A 19,947-nucleotide genomic window follows, 5' to 3' on the forward strand; every position below is an offset into this window, starting at 1 on the left:
AAAACAGAGAACGCTGTTAAGCATGCAATACTCTTTCCTACAGAATTAAACACTGGTTTAATTTGCTGAGCTAACTGGGACAGCCAAGTTCAAAGCCAAGAAAAATCTTTCCGTCCTTTGGTTCAGATCTCACTGGAGCAAGACAATCTATGAAGTATCTGATCAAAACCGTTCACCCTGCCTGGAAGTAACTGAGGACATAGCAGCGGCACGCTACTAATTCTAGCTGCTTTCAGAAAGTGCAGGCACACTTCCTGATGAGCAGGATGAGAAACCTGTGCCAGCATGGCTGCTGCTTGCTTTCTTCACCAACAGTTGTCTTATTTGCACTGACCCACTCAAACCATCATCACGACTGCTCACGACACATAGGAATACCCAACAGACTCAACTCTATACTAGAAATCCATCATTCTGGGTATTGAACATGAGATTTCCAGGCTAAAGGGGCTACACATGGTTATCTAAGCTTACTATTATAGTACACATGATACGGCCCCATCCATACATCAACAGATGCATGGGTTAGACTTGCACACCCAGTCCAACACCCCAGTTTCACTGAAGCAGGTCTCTTAGAAAGATGCCAAATAATTTAATATTTCAACCACGTTGTTACTGCCCAGCAGAAGTGATAGACTGACTATTTCTGGTTTACAGGAGTCAAAGCACTGCACAAACCCCCCCATACCCAGTCATCACCCTAACTCTTAGCCTTCCATTACCATTCCCTGTGGCCTTGTGTAGGCTACGCAGTAAAAGTAGCACAACCGTGATTTGTGTAAAGGAGAGCTAAAGAATTGCACGAACCACTCTGCGAGCATTTGAAAAGCAGAAATGGAATTACTTAATGGCATCTGGCCTATCCTTAAGAGCAGTTTTAATTTAAGTAACAGCATCTTGGCGATGGAGGACTTAAAAAGTTTCTGACATCACATAAAATCAATAGGCTCACTGGAAGTTTCTTCATTGCCAGGGTATGACTGAACACCAGTAAAACCAATACCATCTGCACGGCTATGATCCTGCCCACATCTACAGGGACATCCTCAAGAAACACAAGCTCCAAATGCAGCCAGGTCTGCCTTGCCCCACGTCCTCGGCCCCAGGCAGGCAGGGGAGGCCAAGGGGGTGTGCATGAGACGCAGCCAGGGGAGGGACAGACAGTAGTTACCAAGATCTGCGGCAGTAAGAGATGCTTCAGAGCATCCGTGCTTCACGACTCCTAATTCTGAGTGAGCTGGAAAGCACCTTACCCTTCTAACAGCCCCCACAGCCATATCACTGAGGTAGAAAGTTTATTCAAGTGACCTTCAGAGATGTAACAGCAATGACCTCGCCGATGCAGCTCAGCTGAAACCGAGTCTATGCTGCAGACCTGCTCGCAATCCTGGTCTCACCTCCATTTCTCGAGGCCGTCTATTAAAAATTCCATAGGTATAGCCGTGCTGCACCCGTATTTTATCAAGGATGGGGAGTGCATGCCTCAGATTATGTTACATACTTGGCTATCACAGAGAAAGAGCTTGTCTGTGCTTTATCCAGGATAACAGAGCTGCAACTGTGTCAGGAGCTGATCCTGGAGAACCTCTACACTACATGAAACAACAGCAGCCAGGCGCCGAGTACTGCCAAGAGAAGCAGCAAAGAGGAAAACCAGACAACTCTGATGGCACCCTTCAGATTTAAGGTAACAAAAGATACTTACAGTCATCTAAAAGTACGGAACAAAAAAGGGAAGGATAAAGGAGAGAAAAAAGCATTTCCAAACTCTCACAGGCCTTGACTTAATGAGATTTTAAAAAGCAGATCCAGAGAGTAAAGATGCAATTCATAAGGCTTTTCAGAAAATCTGCTGGTTGCCAGGAACAGATTACTTTATATTCAGAGAAAAGAGGCGTTGTCCAAGAAGAGTGCGAAAAGACTGCCGGCATATTTAATAAATATGTTGGATGGGTAAAGTGAATAACAACATCTTTCAGTAAGCTCTCCAGTGACTACACAGTTAACATACAGAGAAGATCTCAAAAGACCAACGGTGATACACTTTCTGTTCTCATTCAACCTGACATAATTTAAAATATGTGGGGTTATAGAGGAATGGGGAATGTGGTTTGGAAGTGCTTTACTGCTGCTCTGACCAGGAGTAAATGACCATGTGGGGAGCAAGATGGAACAAAGTCAGGGCTACTCTCTCCTGAACTGTTGGAAGATGGCTTTGCTCTCTAAGTGGGTCTTAAGATTTGAGGAAAGAAATAAGATGATGAAATTAAGCAACAGTTCTTTCTTTGGTCAGCACTGATACTGCCTCCGATTAACTCCACTTCTCTTTTCTCAGTGGCTCAGTGCCACAGAATGCATTATTCTGTGAATATTTTCTTCTAGTTAGATGTGAAAACGGGATAGCATAGAGAAGTTTACAGTCAGAAGAAAATAAAAAGATTTTATGAGGACAGTAACTCAAGGCACTAAATATATTCAAAACCCCCTCTGCATCCAAATGCTTAGGTTGCATGTCTAACGAGCCAGTTAAAACAAGCTGCTCCACTGATGTCCTTTATGGTGGTAGAGACCACATCTGCTCTCCGTCTCATCTGTCATGTTTTATAATCTGTCTCCCATTTCTCCTCTTCTCTTCCAACTGATGCTGCAGCTGCAGCCCTGCCCAAATTTCAGAGGGAAAACCTGCAGCTAAGCCACTTCACTGCTTCGCCAGACACAGAGCCACCACGGACGGAGTTCAAGTTTCCTTCTCTTCTGCATAAACCTTGTCCCAAACCCTGTGTTACACAAGCTCTGGCTTCTGACGCTCAGACAAGTCCCAGTTACAGCTGCCCAACTTGCTACCAGTGGCTTTAATAATTTATTTTTTAGCTCTGTATTTCTGCATCAGATTAGAGTTAACATCTAGAGATGTTGGCGACGTGGATACTTGCATAAACTAAGCTTCCTACGTTCACTTTGTTGAGCTACTGCTCATTCCTTTTACATTTCAAAATATACTAGGTTATAAGTCATGGAATCAGAAAACTTTGTTCTGAAAGTCATATGGGAAGCCTAGAAGTTGTATTCGCAGAGTCAGCACCCCATCAGGTCTCTACTGCTTGGTGAACAGATTGTGTTTGCCCCTCCAGTTAACTGGAGGACATGATGATGGATTCATCCTTGTGATTCAAAAATATGGCACTCACTCCAGTCCGCTCGAGGAGTAAAGTAAAAGATCAGGAAACATTGTTGTTCCTATGCTAGGGGTATGGACAAAGCCCTGCCCCAAATCACAGCTACTGCTTCTACCACGCTCCACGCCTCTGCCAAAACTAGAGCTGTGGAAATGATCTTAAAGCACCGTATCCCGTGGCGATTTGGTAATTAATTACACTAACTTAGCACAGGTCTTGCACAAGTGCAGATGACCAGAAAGCAGACTGGGCAAGGAAAAAAACCTGACCTCATGTATTTTTGGTGACATGTGGCATCCAGCCCGCAGCTGGAGATGGCAAAATGACAAATTACAACAGATCCCTCCTGCTTCTGCTGATGCACCAAGTGCTGGCACGCACCTGTACCCGGGCCACTCAGAAAAAAGCCCAGTGTGAGCTACAGTATGTGCAGACTGTACCCTGGAGCCAAGAAAAACACATTAAAAGAGGTAATTCCAATGGTCAGGCAATGCTAAATAACAATGGAAGCAGCAGCGCTCAGCTCCCCGTTGCACCTCAAGAGCTGGGGCTGCCACTGACTGCCGACCACTTGTGAAAATCTGATTTTTTCATCTCCATCCCCACAAGGTGCCTACGGGCACTGCATTATTTTTAATTTTCTGCCCAAGTATATACAGGATTCAAATAAATCCTAAACCTATTATTTTGCTTCACCTTGAATTCAAATAGTACCTTTGCTTCGCTCAGTAAAATCCATCCCACATGAATGCAGAGAAAACACTTAAGACATAGCCTGAGATTTGGTGAGCACTTGAGCATTTCAGCTAACAATAAAGTAGCATTTATTTTAAGAGCTTTTCAGAATCTCATAATATAATAGAGGAAGAAAGTCAACTAATCCATGTACCATAATAACAAAGTGAACTACATACAGAGGAGCTAATGGTGGGTAATTTTTAAGCAGCTGATGTGTAATGGAAGTACCCACTCCACAGTTTTAGATGTTTGTTGTATCCCTGAATTTTTATAACTAACATTTTCACTGACTTATTTTCCTCTGAACTTTCTAAATTAATTATCTTTTGACTGGCAATTGTTATTCATCAATCAGATTAAGCGTTCCATCCAGATGCCAAAAAAAAACCCCAAACCCTCATTTTTTTCTAATGTATACACTCTGTAATTTTGCTGGATAACATATAAAAACATTAATTTTGTGTAGGAAAAGTCTCCACTTAGAGCATGCCTCATGAGAGAAAAAGGAAAATGCAAAATACCTGCACTGTATTGTACTGAAAGACAGCTCTGCTAGAAACCATGGCAACTCTGTGTGTTGGATTAGAGATGCCTACTTCTGTTTGGATTGCTGCTGCATGCTAATCCAGGCAGGGAGCCTTTATGTGGAGTTTTGGGGACAGAGCTGGTTTGTGCATGTGGAAGAGGAAGGGAAGAGATGAGATGTCCTCAACCTCAAGGATGGAGGCACCAGTACTCCTCCCTGATTATTTTTTGGGGGATATCCCTGATTATTAGATATGTTCTAATAAAGTCAGTGAGCAGGAGCTGTGTGATAAAGTCCCGATGTGCTGAGGAGAACAGCTATTGCAGAGTATCGGTTCCTCACGCACTATTTCCAAGCTTGGGTTTCAGAGCCAGATCTGCCAGCAGTGCCATCGCTGAACAAGGCACCAACACCCCGATTCTGAGCGATGCTCAATGCCTGCTGCGTCTCTCTCCATACCGGAGCATTCAGCTTTTCTGGCCACAGAAGTTCAGGATTTCAGACTAACACTGCTCTGTAGCATCCATGAGAACAGCTCTGCGTCTCCGTGCAGTGAAAGCCTCCTGCACACAGCAGGATATTCCCCAAAATTCTCTACCAGGAGACTCTCCCTTGTCATCCTGCTGGTGATTGCTGTCCTCGCCGCTCTCGCTTCTTACGGAAGGAAAAAAGCTTCTGTAAACCACAAAGTGCAGTTAACCGAACACCTGTGCAACAGCAAGGAGCCAGAAGCAGAATAGAACCTTTGTTGTGTTAAGGAACAATTTTAATTTTTGCAGGCAAAAAGCATTCTTCGTTACGGTTACTTGCAGACTGGTCTTAATAAAGCGCAGCTCAGCAGAGCTTCTGCTCTGTTTATCCAGCACTGCAGGTCTGGGTGGGAGAAGCACCTTGGGCTGCACTTCCAGAGATCAGCAAACGGGAGCAAGCCTACACCGAAGGCACCACCTCTGCAGCCTCCCCTCTCCTCCGAGTTCCAGCTGGCGCAGGTCACCTCCCCGGGAGCAGCAAGTCCACGCCTGGGCGAGTCACCCTGGCCTGCCCGGGCACCCTGAACGACCCATGCCGCTCAGCTCCTCAAGTCAAGAGCTAACACAGGCTGGATGAACTCCTTCAGGTCGGAGTGACGGCCTGAGGAACATGCGTGGATTGCAAGCATCTGAAATTAGGTGAGATGAATCCAAGCCAGAGGTGAAGATCTAAATGCTTCATATTGCTGAGGTCCCGCGGATGCTGGGGAGTTCTCTGAGCAGTGCAAAGAGCCTGTTTCTACCCTGCTGCAGACTGAGCGGTGATGAGAGGGGACACACCACCAGCACACACAGCGTTGGGTGGCCCAGTGCCACCCTGAGATGCAACAGCCTGGACTGAGAGGGTCATATGCGGGCACCAGCATAGAGTATCTTCTTCCTTCCTTAGCTTTCCTGTACAAGAAAAGAAAATCTGTGCATCTACCTCAACCCCCTGTGTACTGGTTAGAAGAGAAGCCTGGACAGAATTAATCTCATCCAGTTTTATTTGTCAATACTGGAGACATGTCCTGGTACGCTCGTCACCCCGAGCTCCCTTCATAAATCAACAGGAGACAACACTTCCCAGGCGCCCTTCATCTGACCTATTTTAGCCTTTTAGCTCATGACGAAATGAATCATTCTTATTTCTCTCCTCTGACTATAAAGCAAGTCTAGACAAATAACTCAGATGTTGATACTTAAATCTGGATAGAGTAATTTCACTTCTGGGGTCCATATCTGACTACAGCTCTCTTACTGCCTTGCCAGGGCAAATCACTTCACTTCTGTCTCTCCCATAGTCCATCAGCAGCACAGGGATAAAACATTTTATTAGCATTGTAAAAGCACGGAAAATAATTGCACGGAAGTTTCTGATTAAGTCTAGGCAGAAAACAGCATGGCATTATAGCAGAGTTTAGGTTAAGAAATACAAGTGTAAGTGTGAATGTATAATAATAACCATTTTCTCCATGTACCAGTCACAAAGGATTGGGATTTTTCTCTAAAATGTTTTATGTTATTTGTCAACTAAGATGCTTGGTTAATAGTGCTACACTGACAGGCTGGGGAAGTCATTACTGCAATGCTGCTTAACCACTCTGACAAAGGCTTTTTTGGTGCCCTGTTAAGCAAGGGTGGATGCTAGGGGAGTTCCCCTGCAGGAGAGCCCGCAGCAATAGTGTTCCCCTTCGATGCCAATTAGCCTTTGCTTTGGACAACAAATGCATGGTGAGTGTTCAAAGAAGTGAGTTAGCATCTCGACAGGCTAACACAAAAATCTGGAGGACGGAGATCTGCTGTTTATCTTAAAAGCGTAGAAAAATGTGATAATTTCTGGACATTGTGTTCTTCCTCTCCCCACTTCTCCGTGCTTTGGAGAACACGGGAACTCACTCTCATTAGCGAAATGAGGAAGATTACCCCAGCTGCAGTGCCATGGACATGAGGCCCATTATCCCAATTTCCTTGGTAACATCCTCACACCTGGACACTCTGTCAGGGTAAGTCAATTAAGAGCAGCTTCACAAAACCACATTTCACTTCTAAGCTTTTCTTCTGGGGGGGGAAAAAAAAAAAAAAGGCAGCCTCAGCAATCTGACTGTACGTATCGACACGGCAAGGTCAAAAAGCTTCACATTAACGGTGCGTTTCTGCAAGGCCGGATGATGAACTTGAGGAGCTCTCCATACAGTTGTCATGTCTTCTCAATTCCCAAGCGAGCAGAAAGAAATCAAACTGGCTGTGAACAAACCAGACGCAGGCAGATTTTCATAGGCTACTACTATGCGCTCCGTCGGTGGCAAGCTGTGCTTCTTTTAGAAGAAATAAAATGAAAAATCATTACTTATCTTAATCGTTGCTAAGGGTTTACCATGCTCTGAGCTCAACATCTCAATATTAGCTCTTCCCTGAGAGCCGGACAGGAGGATTTTGAGGAGCACAATAGCTGAATCTCAGGGGGTCCTCTCTATTAATCACTGAAATGTATCCTGTTTCATTATCTACCATCAGAGTATAATGCAATTAGTGCACATTATACATTAGAGATATTTATTAGTCCTCCAGTACGTATGGATTCACCCTCAAGGCAGTGCGAGCCCATTATATGCCTCGTAACTTCTTTTTTGCCAGTGGCAAGGAGCTGGGTCGCTTTAGCTCTGCGGGGTTCCCTACTTGCGAAGAGTGTGAGCGTTCTCCACGAGCTTTAAAAGTCCCCATTAATTTATCATCTAAAATGGCACAGACGGGACTCAAAATGATGCCTGGAAGTCTCCTGAGCAGTCCTGAGGACAGCACGACGCGTTCGTGATGTTCGTGAAGGCAGCGCTGGACCCTGAGCAGAGATCTGTCTGTGCTTGTGCTTCATGTGAAAAACCACACGTGGTCGCGCGGCTGGTTTCAGTGCAGAACCACCTCAGATGCAGCACGTTTGAGTTTCAATTCTGAATTTGGGATTTTGGTATTCCCATCACTGTCGGCATGAGGAGGTTCGGATTTGAAATTCATGGATTGAAATTCATTCCAATAATGGATTTCTGGACCCAGGGAGCCAAAGCCCCCACGTTACACAGCCGTATGCACTGCTGCCACGCGCAGCACCCAACACACTCAGGGTGCTTTACCACCAGGTAAGCATCCTGCACCTTCATTTTATTTTTGTGGTAACGAAGGGAAACAGCGATTTTTCCGAGCTGCTCTCGCTATGGTTTATGGAAAGTGCTGTGTGATTAGCACTAATTGCCAGGCATACTGGCTGCCGTCCCCTCGCCCGCCTGACAGCAAGCTCTCTTACAGCCAGACCAGCCAAAACCACAGGGGCCAGACAAAACCAGTAACACCGGGCGAGAGCTACTGGGAGGGAGAAAGCTCTCAGCTCCACAGGTGTAAGCACAGCAAGGAGGGTGGAAAAGCATTACACAGTGACAAGTACTTAATGACTCTGAGGACGTTGATTGATGTACAGACACCTGCTGCTGTGAGATGTTTTACAAAGGGCTTGCTCAACAGGACTATTGTGCAGAACCTACTAAAACAGAGATGATGCCCATTGGGAGGAGCTATATAGTATTTTTCTACTGCAGCCTGTTTACCACAAAATTTGAAGTGGTAAATTACTCTGACACTGCTAACAGCTACAGCTGCTTTAACCAGCTGGGTGGCTATTTGGTTCCAGCAGATACCATCACATTTTTTTCAGACTGACCACAGGGTCTGGGAGATGCACTGACACGGCCTTGAATCCAAGTGTTTCCCTGATTTTTCTAATCATATTTTAAGAAATGGACAGACCAAATGGAGCAAAGCTTATGGGGATAAAGTACTAGAATTACAGTCAAGTTTCCACTCTTCAGTAGAAACAAAGATAAGGTTGTTAATAGTGATCATTGGGTTTAGAGAACATCAGTCTAACCATGATTAAATTCTGTTCCCTGTGAGCTAAGCCAGGAACTCAGCTGCTATCAGGATGGAGATATGGATGCATTTACAGTCCAAAATTGCTAGAGCCTGATCCCGTTCCTTATTTTGCTCTCAAAAAGACATTTAGGAGGACCACAAGGAATGCAAGTTCAAAAAGAAGGCAACTGCAAAAGATGTATCGTTCACCCTTCATCTCCTTATCCTTTACTTCACATGGTTTCAGTACCTTTGGAGAAAGGGAGGATGATTCCCCTTCTCCAGACTGACCTGGCAGGAGAAATCTGCCAAAATACAGACATCCCTGGTGGTGCCTGTGTGGGAGCTCGTCAGCCTGGGGCCTTCTGAGGAACAGCTCATCTCATTCTGAAGAAGACTGTTAGACTTTCCAGGTCAGTTATGTGCCCAGGGGGAGCTTATTTCTTTCCATGAACAGCATGAGGATCTAAGATGATCAGTACAAATGTAGGGAACTACAGCACAGACAGACCAAAGTTGGGTAAGACGCATCCATGTGCAACCTCATAAAATGAAATGATTCAGTTAATAGTATGAGATCAACACCCTTGTAAACTCTGATTTCTCAGAGCGTTTCCTTACCTAGGATCACAGAGAAACTTGGTCTTTTCACCTTCTTCTCTCCAAATAAGCCATTCTCGGAAAGAGGGATGAACAAACATTCGCGTCATATCTCTACGTTTGATAAGAAACATAGAAAGGTTCTCCATCCTCTGCTGAAAGTCATCCCACTCCAAAGTGCCCTCAATGTTACCTGCATTAATGGCCTGAAAAATATGTTCATCTGTTAATGGATGCAGAGATGCCACTGCCACATTCAAGAGAGGCATAACCCGATCAAAGGAAGACTGCGTTGGGAACTTCATATTGCACTGCAACAGGTAAACTTCTGACAGAGACACTGGCACTACTTTGTAGCTGGAGCTTTTTAGTACTAAATATCCTTTCTCTATGAGATCAAAAGTAAGTTTTAGGTACAGATAGGAGCCTTGGCTCAAGGTCTTGAGGTGAGAACTGAGTTTGCCAAACGTAGTGTTGTCCATTTTGCCGTTCAGTGAGATGTTGTTCTGGATTTCTGAGCTGCTGTGTATCCGATGGAGGATATATGCCTGCAGGTCCTGGTCTATGGCTTCATTCTCTTCCAGTCTATCCAAAAATATTCTGTGGAAGGGCAACAGCTTAATTATTTCCTACAAAAAAAGAAAAAAAAAAAAGGATACTCATGCTGGCAGTGTTTATTATTCACTGAGTAAACTTAATTCATATTACAATAGCACCTCTGAGACTCCTTTAAGACCTCTTCCATCAGGGCAAGCACACAAGATGGCAGTTTGTGCCCTCAGGACCTCATAATCTCATCTATAATCAAGTAGGTTGTGTGTGAAACATGACTGAAATGAAAAATGAAGAACACTGTTCCTAATACCGCATCCATGGATAGGGCTGGAAAATTCACACAGAGCAGTGCCCTTGTTATTCCTACCCCATCCCAAGCACGTCTCATCCCTTCTGCCGCCGTGTCAGAGGGAACGGACGACCAGATGACAGATCTGAGGCTGGAAGAAATTTTGCTGAAGCTGAGCCTAAGTACCTCCCTGGGAGTATGCTCCTGTATCCCACAGCTGCTATCAATGGGGAAATGCAAGGAAACATCAGGACAGATAACAGCAAGTTATTTTTCAGTGCAAAGTAAATGCGTCTGTCTGCTGCAGGATACTGCGACCAGGGATTCTCTCCTCTGCTGAACGCACTGGTGATGCTTATGCTTATGCAACATAAACCAAAGCTCATCAAAAGCCCTTCCAAAGGAATTCTTGCGTCATGGGCTCTCAGTCACTGTAAAGAGAGGAGAAATGACGCACGGAGCTGGGCAAGGCGGACTGAGGAGAAGCCATCAACTCCCCAATAAAATAAAGAGGGGGGAGCACAGTGCAAAACTAACGCTTGCACTGAAGACCGTGGGGCTGCAAAAGCCCTAATTAAATGAGGAATTCAAGTCATAGGGATGCAATTTACCTACAATTACAAAAAGATTTCTTCCAAATGATGTTTAATCTACTCCATTACTGAGAAAAATGAAAAGAACTGCGGCACATCCCAGCAGATAGCCTGTGCTCTCCTGGTGTCTTGGGGAGCAGCTGCTGTTCCCGGCTACAGGCAGCGTGCAGCAGCTGCCTGCTTGATGGAGCTGGAACCAGCACTCAGCTCCCTGCCAGGAGGACCACAGTAAATCAACCTGTGGATCTCAGTAAATATTAGCCAATCTCAGTAAAACTGCTTAATGGAGCTCGGTAAAAATGAACTCCAGAGCTCTGTGCTAATGAAAAACTGGCTAATAATGAAAAAAAAAAAGAGAAACACCGAGCTGCAGACATGCCTTTCTGCCCAGAGCAGCTGGGCCAGCTGAAAAGCAGCTCTGACCTGGCTCCCAAACGCATGTCCTGTCCCTCTGACATCTGTCTCCTCTGGGCTCCTGGCTCTGACACTCAGTGTGAATGTTTCCACAAATGATGCTGTAAATCAACCAGCTCCACTGTGAAACAGTTGAAAGAGCAGATCTGCCCTAACTGGGTCACTGTGTTTCCTTCCCAGCTTGCTCCATTCAGACGAGCAGTTGAGCCAACAAACTAAGGTCAGCTTAAACCTTATGCCAAGAAAGTGATGATGAGTGGCCAAGGACAGGCTGAAGGTAAAAACTGGCCCAGCTGTAAACTGAAATCAAAATAGTTAAGAATAACCCAAACAACATTCAGCTCAGAGCTTCAGCACCCGCTCAGGACAGTGTTCTTGGAGCTGAATAATATCTTGGCCCAACACTGACTCCTCCAGACTGAAACAATCACACCCTCGTGCTCTGGGTCACGCAGGAGGGGTGTGAAGATCTGAATTCCTTTGTCCTTTCACATGGAGGAGAGGATGTTCTCAAGGAGCACAGGGTGACAGATGTCAGGTCCTACCCTCCTATGCTCAGCAAGTAGCCTGTTAGCATGTGAGCTCTCTCTCACCTGAATGAGTTAAACTACTTGCTGATGAACATTTATTGACACGAATGATGCTGGATTAGATCCATTCAGAGCTGTAGAGTGAGTGTGGGGACACAAATGCAAATCCAAGTACAAAAAAGCCAAAAGGATAACCTGTTTTAAGCAACTCCAGATATCCACCAAGATCTTATTTATTAAAGCCCATGATAATGACACAGTTTATCACAATTCTTGGTCTCAACATACCTGTAGACTTGTCCTGACTGTCACTACCAGCTTCAGCCAGGAAGGGAATTTTCCAATCATTTTGCTCAGGAAGGATACTATGGTGTCTCCATAATCTGGTTTGTGAAATTCAGCCTCATTTAAACCATCAATTAATATAATGAAATCTTCATCGGGGATCTTCCTCTCTGAGAGAAAGAAAAAAGCATTTATTTGAAAGGCCAGACACGCGACTATCATGTACTGCAGTCACTACAGTGTTTTAAAGCATCATCAAATATTGCTAAAGAAGAAAAAAGACACAATAGCAGCACCTTTCTTATGATGCATTAATTGCATCGATACACAGAGGTAGGCTCACACATCCACAGTTTCAACTCTTATAAAATATGTACTTTAGTTACGACACACACAACTGTGATATCCCACAGATAAAATAGCTAATCAGCTTTTAAAAAATTACCTCTTCCACAAAGTCCAACGTTACTTGATGTGAATGAGCATCTTTCAGGTAACACCTCATTAGCTGTTCTCTATAGTTTTGGTATTAAATTCTTACCCTGATGGCAAGCCTGTCTTAATTTTTGCAACTGCTAAATGAAGGCTCATCAAGAAATTCACCTCCCCAACACTGCCAGATCCTTCCAGTTTTGGCATCTGCACTTCGGGCACTGGCTTCTTGATCAACTAAGGTCTGGGCAAGCGTTTTGAAACAAAAGCAAGCCTGATTCACAGGCAAAACCATTATCTGAGGAGAGTAAATCATCAGTCTGCATGTGTAGGGAATGTCAGTCAACATTCTGGAGGTTACACCCTCTGTTCAGCAGTCTGTTCAAAATAACTATGAACTTCCAGTATTGTAAAGGAGTTCGATAACAAGTCTGTAGCCAAAATCTCTTTTATAAACGAGTCGAGGGGATCAAGGACTTTTTATACAGGATTTTTTTTTCCTGCTGGTGAATACAGTAACCAAACTGATGTAAACAATGAAGTAAGTGTTTCTACATCAGATGCTGAGTGCTGAGTATAGCTTTATAACAAACAATACAATTCTTTTGCAGTTGAATCTTAAGCTCAAGTGGCATCTTCTCAAAGGTAATCTTGCCTCAAACTCAAAACCTGACATCTCAGCCTCTTGTTGGCATATGCCTTTAACATGTACTACAGATTCTGATCTGTAGGAAGTTTGCTCTCCTTTCTAAAGTACTATGGAGAAATCCTGCTATCAAAAAGCTCAATATTCCCAAGAGCAGGTGAGCTCTTCTCTTTGACTTTAAATTGCATCAGGAAACTTTCTATAAAACCCCAGTACAAAAGGTCCACCAGTGACACGAGCTGTCTCTGCGGTGTTCCAGGGAGAACAGAGACGCATAAACACCTTGTGCTCAGGGCTGCTGAGCATCAAAATCCCATCCTGTCCTTGCCTTACGTTACCAAGTTGCATTTATTTCCTTACATACTGTTAATATCCATATAAAAACCATGTACCCTGCATTAAAATGACCACAGATCCATTTTCAGTTAACTTTTCAGTAAGATTATTGGGTACATTAGAAAGTACACTTTATGACTTTCTGAAATCTTGGAGTGAATATAGTGCCTGAGTTTTATACCCACATCTCATGTTTCTCATAAAGCCTGAGAGAGAGAGGTGAAAGCAGGGAGTGGGGGAAGAATCAGAACTTTGTTCTCTACATATTATTTAGATTCCTTGAGATTTAAAAAAAAAAATAAAAAATTTGAGAAACATGAATCTAACTTTCTCAGTGACATACACCATTAATAGCTGTGCAGTAATTTTGTCCCAGTAGCATTACAGCTTCAACAGCACCTTGTAAAAGACCTGCTGATATATTTACAGAGTCTTAAATGTTATATATTTTAAAACCGATTTCCAGACACTGTTCATTCTGTTACAAACCACTTGGTGCAAATTAGCTTGCCAGCACTCTCGATCAGCAAGGTTTAAAGATGGGAGTCCAGATCATTGGCTCTATTGGAACTGTGTTGAGTGCAGAGCCCAAGATTAAAAAAAAAAAAAAAAAAAAAAAAAAAAAGCAAAAGCTTTTATATAAAATTTTTCCACCTCCCAGAATTCAGGACCAGATGGGGATCAACCTGCTTGGTATGAAGAATAAGCATCCTCTGAAATGCTCTGAATTCAAGAGCTGGAATACCTCCCAAGGAGTTACTGCAACAACCACAAATTATTTTTCTTTAGAGCAGCGGTTCCTAAATGCCTTTTTTTTTTTTTTTTTTCCCCAGGAGTGTTGGTAGGAAAGAGTAGCCATGCTACTCCTACAAGTGACATTTCTCCATGCCAGGAAAATCAAGTGCTGTCGCACTGTGCTGGCTCCACGTGTGTTTTGTGCCTGGTGGAACCACGTGTGTTGGACCCAGATGCTGCTGCTCAGATTTTGGACACTGTGTTTTGAAAAGCTGATTTAACAACAGGGCTTTGAATCTCATAGAAGCTGCATCTATTTCATGTTGGCTCCTACACTGTCATATGCAGGGTGGTAACAGAAAACTATCTGAACTATTTTTGCAGCCGACTTGCAGCACGCCATGGTAATAAACACCGTTTTGCAGGACAACAGGAGTCCTGAACTCTGCAACACTCTGATGGTTTTCATGGCAACGAGTAAAGATCTTAAATTTAGTGATTGTCACAACGAATTAGTTATTATCTGGAAAGGAAAGGAGACAAAACCAATGCTGCGTTACAAAAAGCTCTGGAATCTGTGATCAGGCTTGTAACCAGTTCCCCTAGAAGCTTTCTACAGGTATCTATAGACTTTTATGGTCTTGGCTCTTTTTGTCAAAGCTTCAAATTCTCAAAAGCCCACTAACTAATGGCAGGGAAAGGGAAAAGCAGTCACCTCCTGAACAAGCAAATCAGAACACATTGCCATAAGCAGAACTGTGCGTGGAAACTGTTGCTTGTTTTCACCTTCAGAACTGCGAGGCCAGATTTGAGATGTGAAAGGAAGCAAGAGAAGAGGAAGCCAAAGGCAGGACAGCATTTCGTCTACAGCCCTGAAACACACATCAGGAGGAGAGGGGTGGTTAACCCCTCACTTCCTAACAAGCTGATGGTCTACTCTCAGCTTCTCCAAACATCACCACTCCCCTGCTGCCCTTGAGACGGACGCGGGAGGATTGATCTAGGGTGGTGTTTCAATGCCCAGATGCGATTACGTGGCATGTTTAAAATCATAACGACAAAAGGTGGGTGGGACTCAGGGAAAGCGTAGGGAGTGCTGTTGCAATACCTTTGTGCAGGTTTTCCAAGGGCTCCAGGACTCCCCTGCGGAAGGAGGCCATGGGGTCCTGCACGCAGGACCTCAGGCTGAGCATGCTCTGCAGGTGGGGCTCGCGCAGGAGCTGCTCCCTGTAGGCAACGAACTGCGGCGAGCGGCAGAGCAGGGCGGCCACGTTGTGCACGAACTCTGGCACCAGGCAGGTGTAGGCATTATCCGCTTGGCAGTAGTGATAAGCGACAACCTAGCAGAAAGAAAAAGAATAACAGAAAAAAAAATTGTATCTTCATCAGACGCGAGCCGGGCGCGTTGTTGAAAGCAGCGGTTTTTGTTTGGGGAGTTTGATATATTCTGGCAGGTGGAGTCTTTAGGAGTACAGAGTGTTAACTACCTGTGACAAGAATCCATACGAATCAGTTGGTAAAACCAGGCACTGATCCTGAAAAATGACGGGACCTGCCACTTGAGGAATAAATGAAATTAAGCCGTAGCTGCTCACAGAGACGGGCACTGACAGCAGCTGACACATCCGAAACGCTGCGCTGAGCAGGGAGCGATAGGATTGTGCTCCAAGCTCCATTTAAGGACTTGGCGTCAGTAATAACTTGTGATTGTTTTCTTGAACTTATTTTTTATTTGCTGTTTTCAAATGTCAAGCTCTGGAGAAGCAGGCAGAGCGCGCAGGCTGAGCACCTTACAGCAAGGTAGCATCTGCGAACGACAGATTCCCCTGAACAGAGGGGAATGTCAGGCTTACTGTATGTTACTCATCCACTGTGATCCTGCTCTTCATTCAGAAAATCAATTCAATTATATTTAAAAAAAAAAAAAAAGGGAAACTTCCCTCTTCCCAGGTCACCTGATTTTCCCAGATCTTCAAACTCTGCTAGAACCCACTAAAGTCTGCCCACTTACTGAAAGAAGCAGAAAACCAGTGATATCTTCTCAGTCCAATCTGCCAACTTTCCTGTTTTCTTTTGCAATATATAAAAAAAAAAAAGGCCCACAAGAATCTCTCCCTGCTTGTAAAGCACTCGGCAGGCTGCTCCAGCACAGCTCCTCCTGCTCCCTTGGCACCAGCCTCCTCGTGGCACTGCCTGGCCACGTCGTGTGAGCCTCTGCCAGGTCAAGAAGCTTTTTGCCAGCTCCCATTCACGGCATTTTCTTTTCAAATGTCACTGAGAGTATCCAAAAATATCCCAGCAAGGCAGGTGGGATCAGTTTTACACCGAAATCACCATTGCCTGGTGTAGCTCAGAAGACACATATTGCAAAATAAAGAACATTTCTAATCTTGGCAAGGACAATGTAACTGAGGACACTGCACACATGAGATTTCTGCGGCCTCTCTGGGTGCTGTGTGAGCTTGGATGAAACGTGCCCACGGCTGCTGGCTGTGATTAAGGCTTTCTGGCTTTCCACCTGCAACAACCAGGCTCCAAGGCAGACGGGGTGGCCGCTCCAGACTCTGAGCTCTGCCACTGCGAAGGATGGTATCGAGAAACAAAATCATCAGGCTGTGGGGTCCTCCCACAGTTCTGGCTCAGCACCGGGTTTTAATTTTAAATAGAAATATATTAAATTACCAACAGGGTATAAAGCACTAATTTCCTTTTGCAGTCACAATGAGGTGTCACGCATACAGTGATGATAAAGCTAGCCTGTTATTTCAAGCATCAAGCCCTAACACACGTGCTTAAGCTTTAATGGATACCTCCAAATTCCTAACAGAATTTTTCCTACTAGCCAGTTAAAATATAATGTATTCCCTTAGAGAACAGCACTGGGTAAAGTAATAATAAAGGCAGTGATTTCTTTTCAACAATCCTATTTATTTGGGGATTTTAACTTGTGGATTCCACAGTATAAAGTTCTTAAGCGGCCATCCCTTGGTACCAGGTTCCCAGTCACAGAAACCAAATCACTGCATGCAGAGCTCCTTTTTCCTACACAAAAGGTGTGCAGACACTAAAATAAAGTCTCATTTTTTATGAGAGGCTGATTAACTTCTAGGAATTTAAAGAGCCATGTCACAGAAAAGGGGACATGGCTAGTTCCCGTGAAGGGAATGGTCACTGCTCGATACTGGAACATACATGTAGTTACAACTCAGTTAATTTAAGCCCCTTCACGTACATCCTTGATTCTGGTGCTGGATTTACTGGTATATTCACTAAGCCTCAAACAGCAGGATAAATGCAATGCTCAATAGGTGGATCTGAAGCTATATCAGTAAGCAATGAAGGTTTTGGATAGGCAACCACAGGAAAGGCATTACAGTGTTCTCAGAAATGCAACTGCGCCAAAATTTCATCTTGATGTTATTTATTCTCTGTGACATTTTCTCTGTCTTCAAAGAGAGATTGCCAAAAGCCAGTGCTGCAAGCTGAGCCTGGCGCTAGAAATCAGGCTCCTCACTTGTACAACCAGAGCTGGGTGGGAAAGTTTTCTCATCCTGTGAAACTTTTCAAGGTCTCAAAGCACTTCCCACCAACAGGTTGGTGTTGACAGGGCTCACCCCCAAACAGGTTCAAACCCCGTTCCTTCTCCCCTGTATTAGGTGAACACCTTTAATACCTGGCCACTAATGCACTGGGGAAGGTCTCTTTCCAATTATTTCACTTTATATACTTTATTAATTGCTCGAGGATTCAACAAGAGGGATGGATTAGCATCTCCACTGCTTGGGATTCTCTTCTAAGATACAAGAGACCGTGTCCAGACCTTGCTCTGCATCTGAAACGGCCACTCCATAAGCTAGTTGTAATTCTAGGGTGTTACTACTCTCTCCTCCTTTTGTTTGGCTGGACAAGTCAAGAAGTACATCCAAGGAAAAAAAAAAAAAAAACCCGAAACAACTCATATAGCCTGGAAATGAACTTTTCATTGAAAAAGGTGTGCTCTCAATAAAAGCTTCATTTTCTTTAAGCTGAACTACTTTACTTTAAAAAAAACTGCTTGGAAAAGTTCCAACCATCTCTCATCATAAACAAAATCCTTGAATTAAACATTTAATTTTGTCTAGAAACTGTGTTACAATAAATGAAATCACCAGGGAACAGCATGCTCTTCCAAAGGTATGGGCATGCCTGGATGTTGTGACCAGTAAACATTTATTTTTGTCTGACACAATTTAAGACATAATTTTTTAATCATAGTTTCAATCTGAACTTTTGTCATCACATAGCACTAAACACTACAAACACTAATTTGGACTTCCAAAACTTTTAGACTTTTATTTCTGCTATCAGGTTTGTTAAATCATATTTACAAAGTTGGAAGCTGAAAAATTCCTTCCTTTAAAGTTTGATTAAATTTAAATCACTGGATTGCAAACATTAAGTATACAACACCTATAAGCAACCACAACGCAAGTGGATTACAAAGAAGGATGGGAAAAGTAACACCTAGATCAAGAGAACTGTTGAAAATACCTGTTTGTGTCTTTTTTGTAAGGGCTGAGAACACAATTTCGACAAGTTGAATGACTCCATGCTGAGAAACCAAGGCATTATGTTGTTTATATTAAATATCAAATGCCAGAAGTTACAAACCTGTATAATTTCCTTTCTTGCTTGAAAGGAGCTTCAAAATAATTCACACTTGTATGACGCATATTTTACTTCCAATGATTACCTCCTCTCCTAAAATGACTTGGAGAGTCGAGCTGGCTATACACCAAATAAGTGCATTTATCATGAGCTTTTTGGTAGCCATTTTTTTTAAACATTAATTATGTGTTGTAAGGCTTGAGAAACACCAGATGCAGCGCAGGCAGAGCACTGTCTGTAACAGACCATGGCCAATGTCCAAACACGACCCCATACTCTCCTGAAGTGGGGTCAGGAAGCACCAAAACTCTCATTTACTCAGAAATGACACAAACTTCATCTTCTTAACTGCCAAAGCAGAATTATGAAAGACATTATTCATATTCTCTTTAGGTGTTAAATCCGATAGGTCTTCAAGGAGTCTCTTCTCCCAACCCTTCATCACCAGCAATCCTACTCTCTCCTTTCTGCCACAACCACTTCCCATTTCTTCCTTCCTCCAGCCTCACATAACCTTCACCTTCCTACCAGCCTTCCTGCTGTCCTTCTGTTTGGGTTAACTCCTCCACCCACCCCTTTCTTGGATGCAGGACTTGGCAACCGTGTCCCATTCTGACATGCAAATGCTACACACCTTTCTGTCAGCTCTCCTCCCCACACCATGATGCTCTTCTAAACCACAGCCATGCAAACCGTGCTCCAGATCTCCAAGGCCAAGCTACTGATTTCACCTGGCTTGGGCTCAGCTGAGCAGATACAGAAGAATTCCATGAAATCAGAAAAAAAAAAAGAGATTTCCTCATATAGGTCAGGACCTAGCAGAACAGCTGCTGGAAGAAAAAGGAAGATGTGTGTGTGTGTGTTAAAAGCAAAACCAGCTATTCCAAGGATAACAGAAAACACCAGCAGAAGAGGAGGGGAAGAGCTGCCTGAATGCAGCAGGAGGAAGAGGCTAGAGAGGGTACGGTAGGGAAGAAAATGAGGCACAAAAGAGATTGTGTATCATGTATAAAGTACAGAGGGAGAGAAGAGA

At 43.8% G+C, this 19,947-nt stretch overlaps 1 protein-coding gene across 1 annotated transcript in view; it reads right to left on the bottom strand.

Moving 5' to 3' along the window:
- TANC2 (tetratricopeptide repeat, ankyrin repeat and coiled-coil containing 2) overlaps window positions 1-19,947 on the bottom strand; it is a 272,868-nt gene that overhangs the window by 37,276 nt on the left and 215,645 nt on the right. The window contains 3 exon segments of the mRNA XM_026864615.1: window positions 9,474-10,081; window positions 12,122-12,288; window positions 15,376-15,607. Coding sequence (XP_026720416.1) covers window positions 9,474-10,081; window positions 12,122-12,288; window positions 15,376-15,607 — 1,007 coding nt within the window.

Source organism: Athene cunicularia, assembly GCF_003259725.1.
Source record: "Athene cunicularia isolate RWA chromosome 27 unlocalized genomic scaffold, athCun1 chr27_part1, whole genome shotgun sequence".
NCBI classification, from domain to species: Eukaryota; Metazoa; Chordata; class Aves; order Strigiformes; family Strigidae; genus Athene; species Athene cunicularia.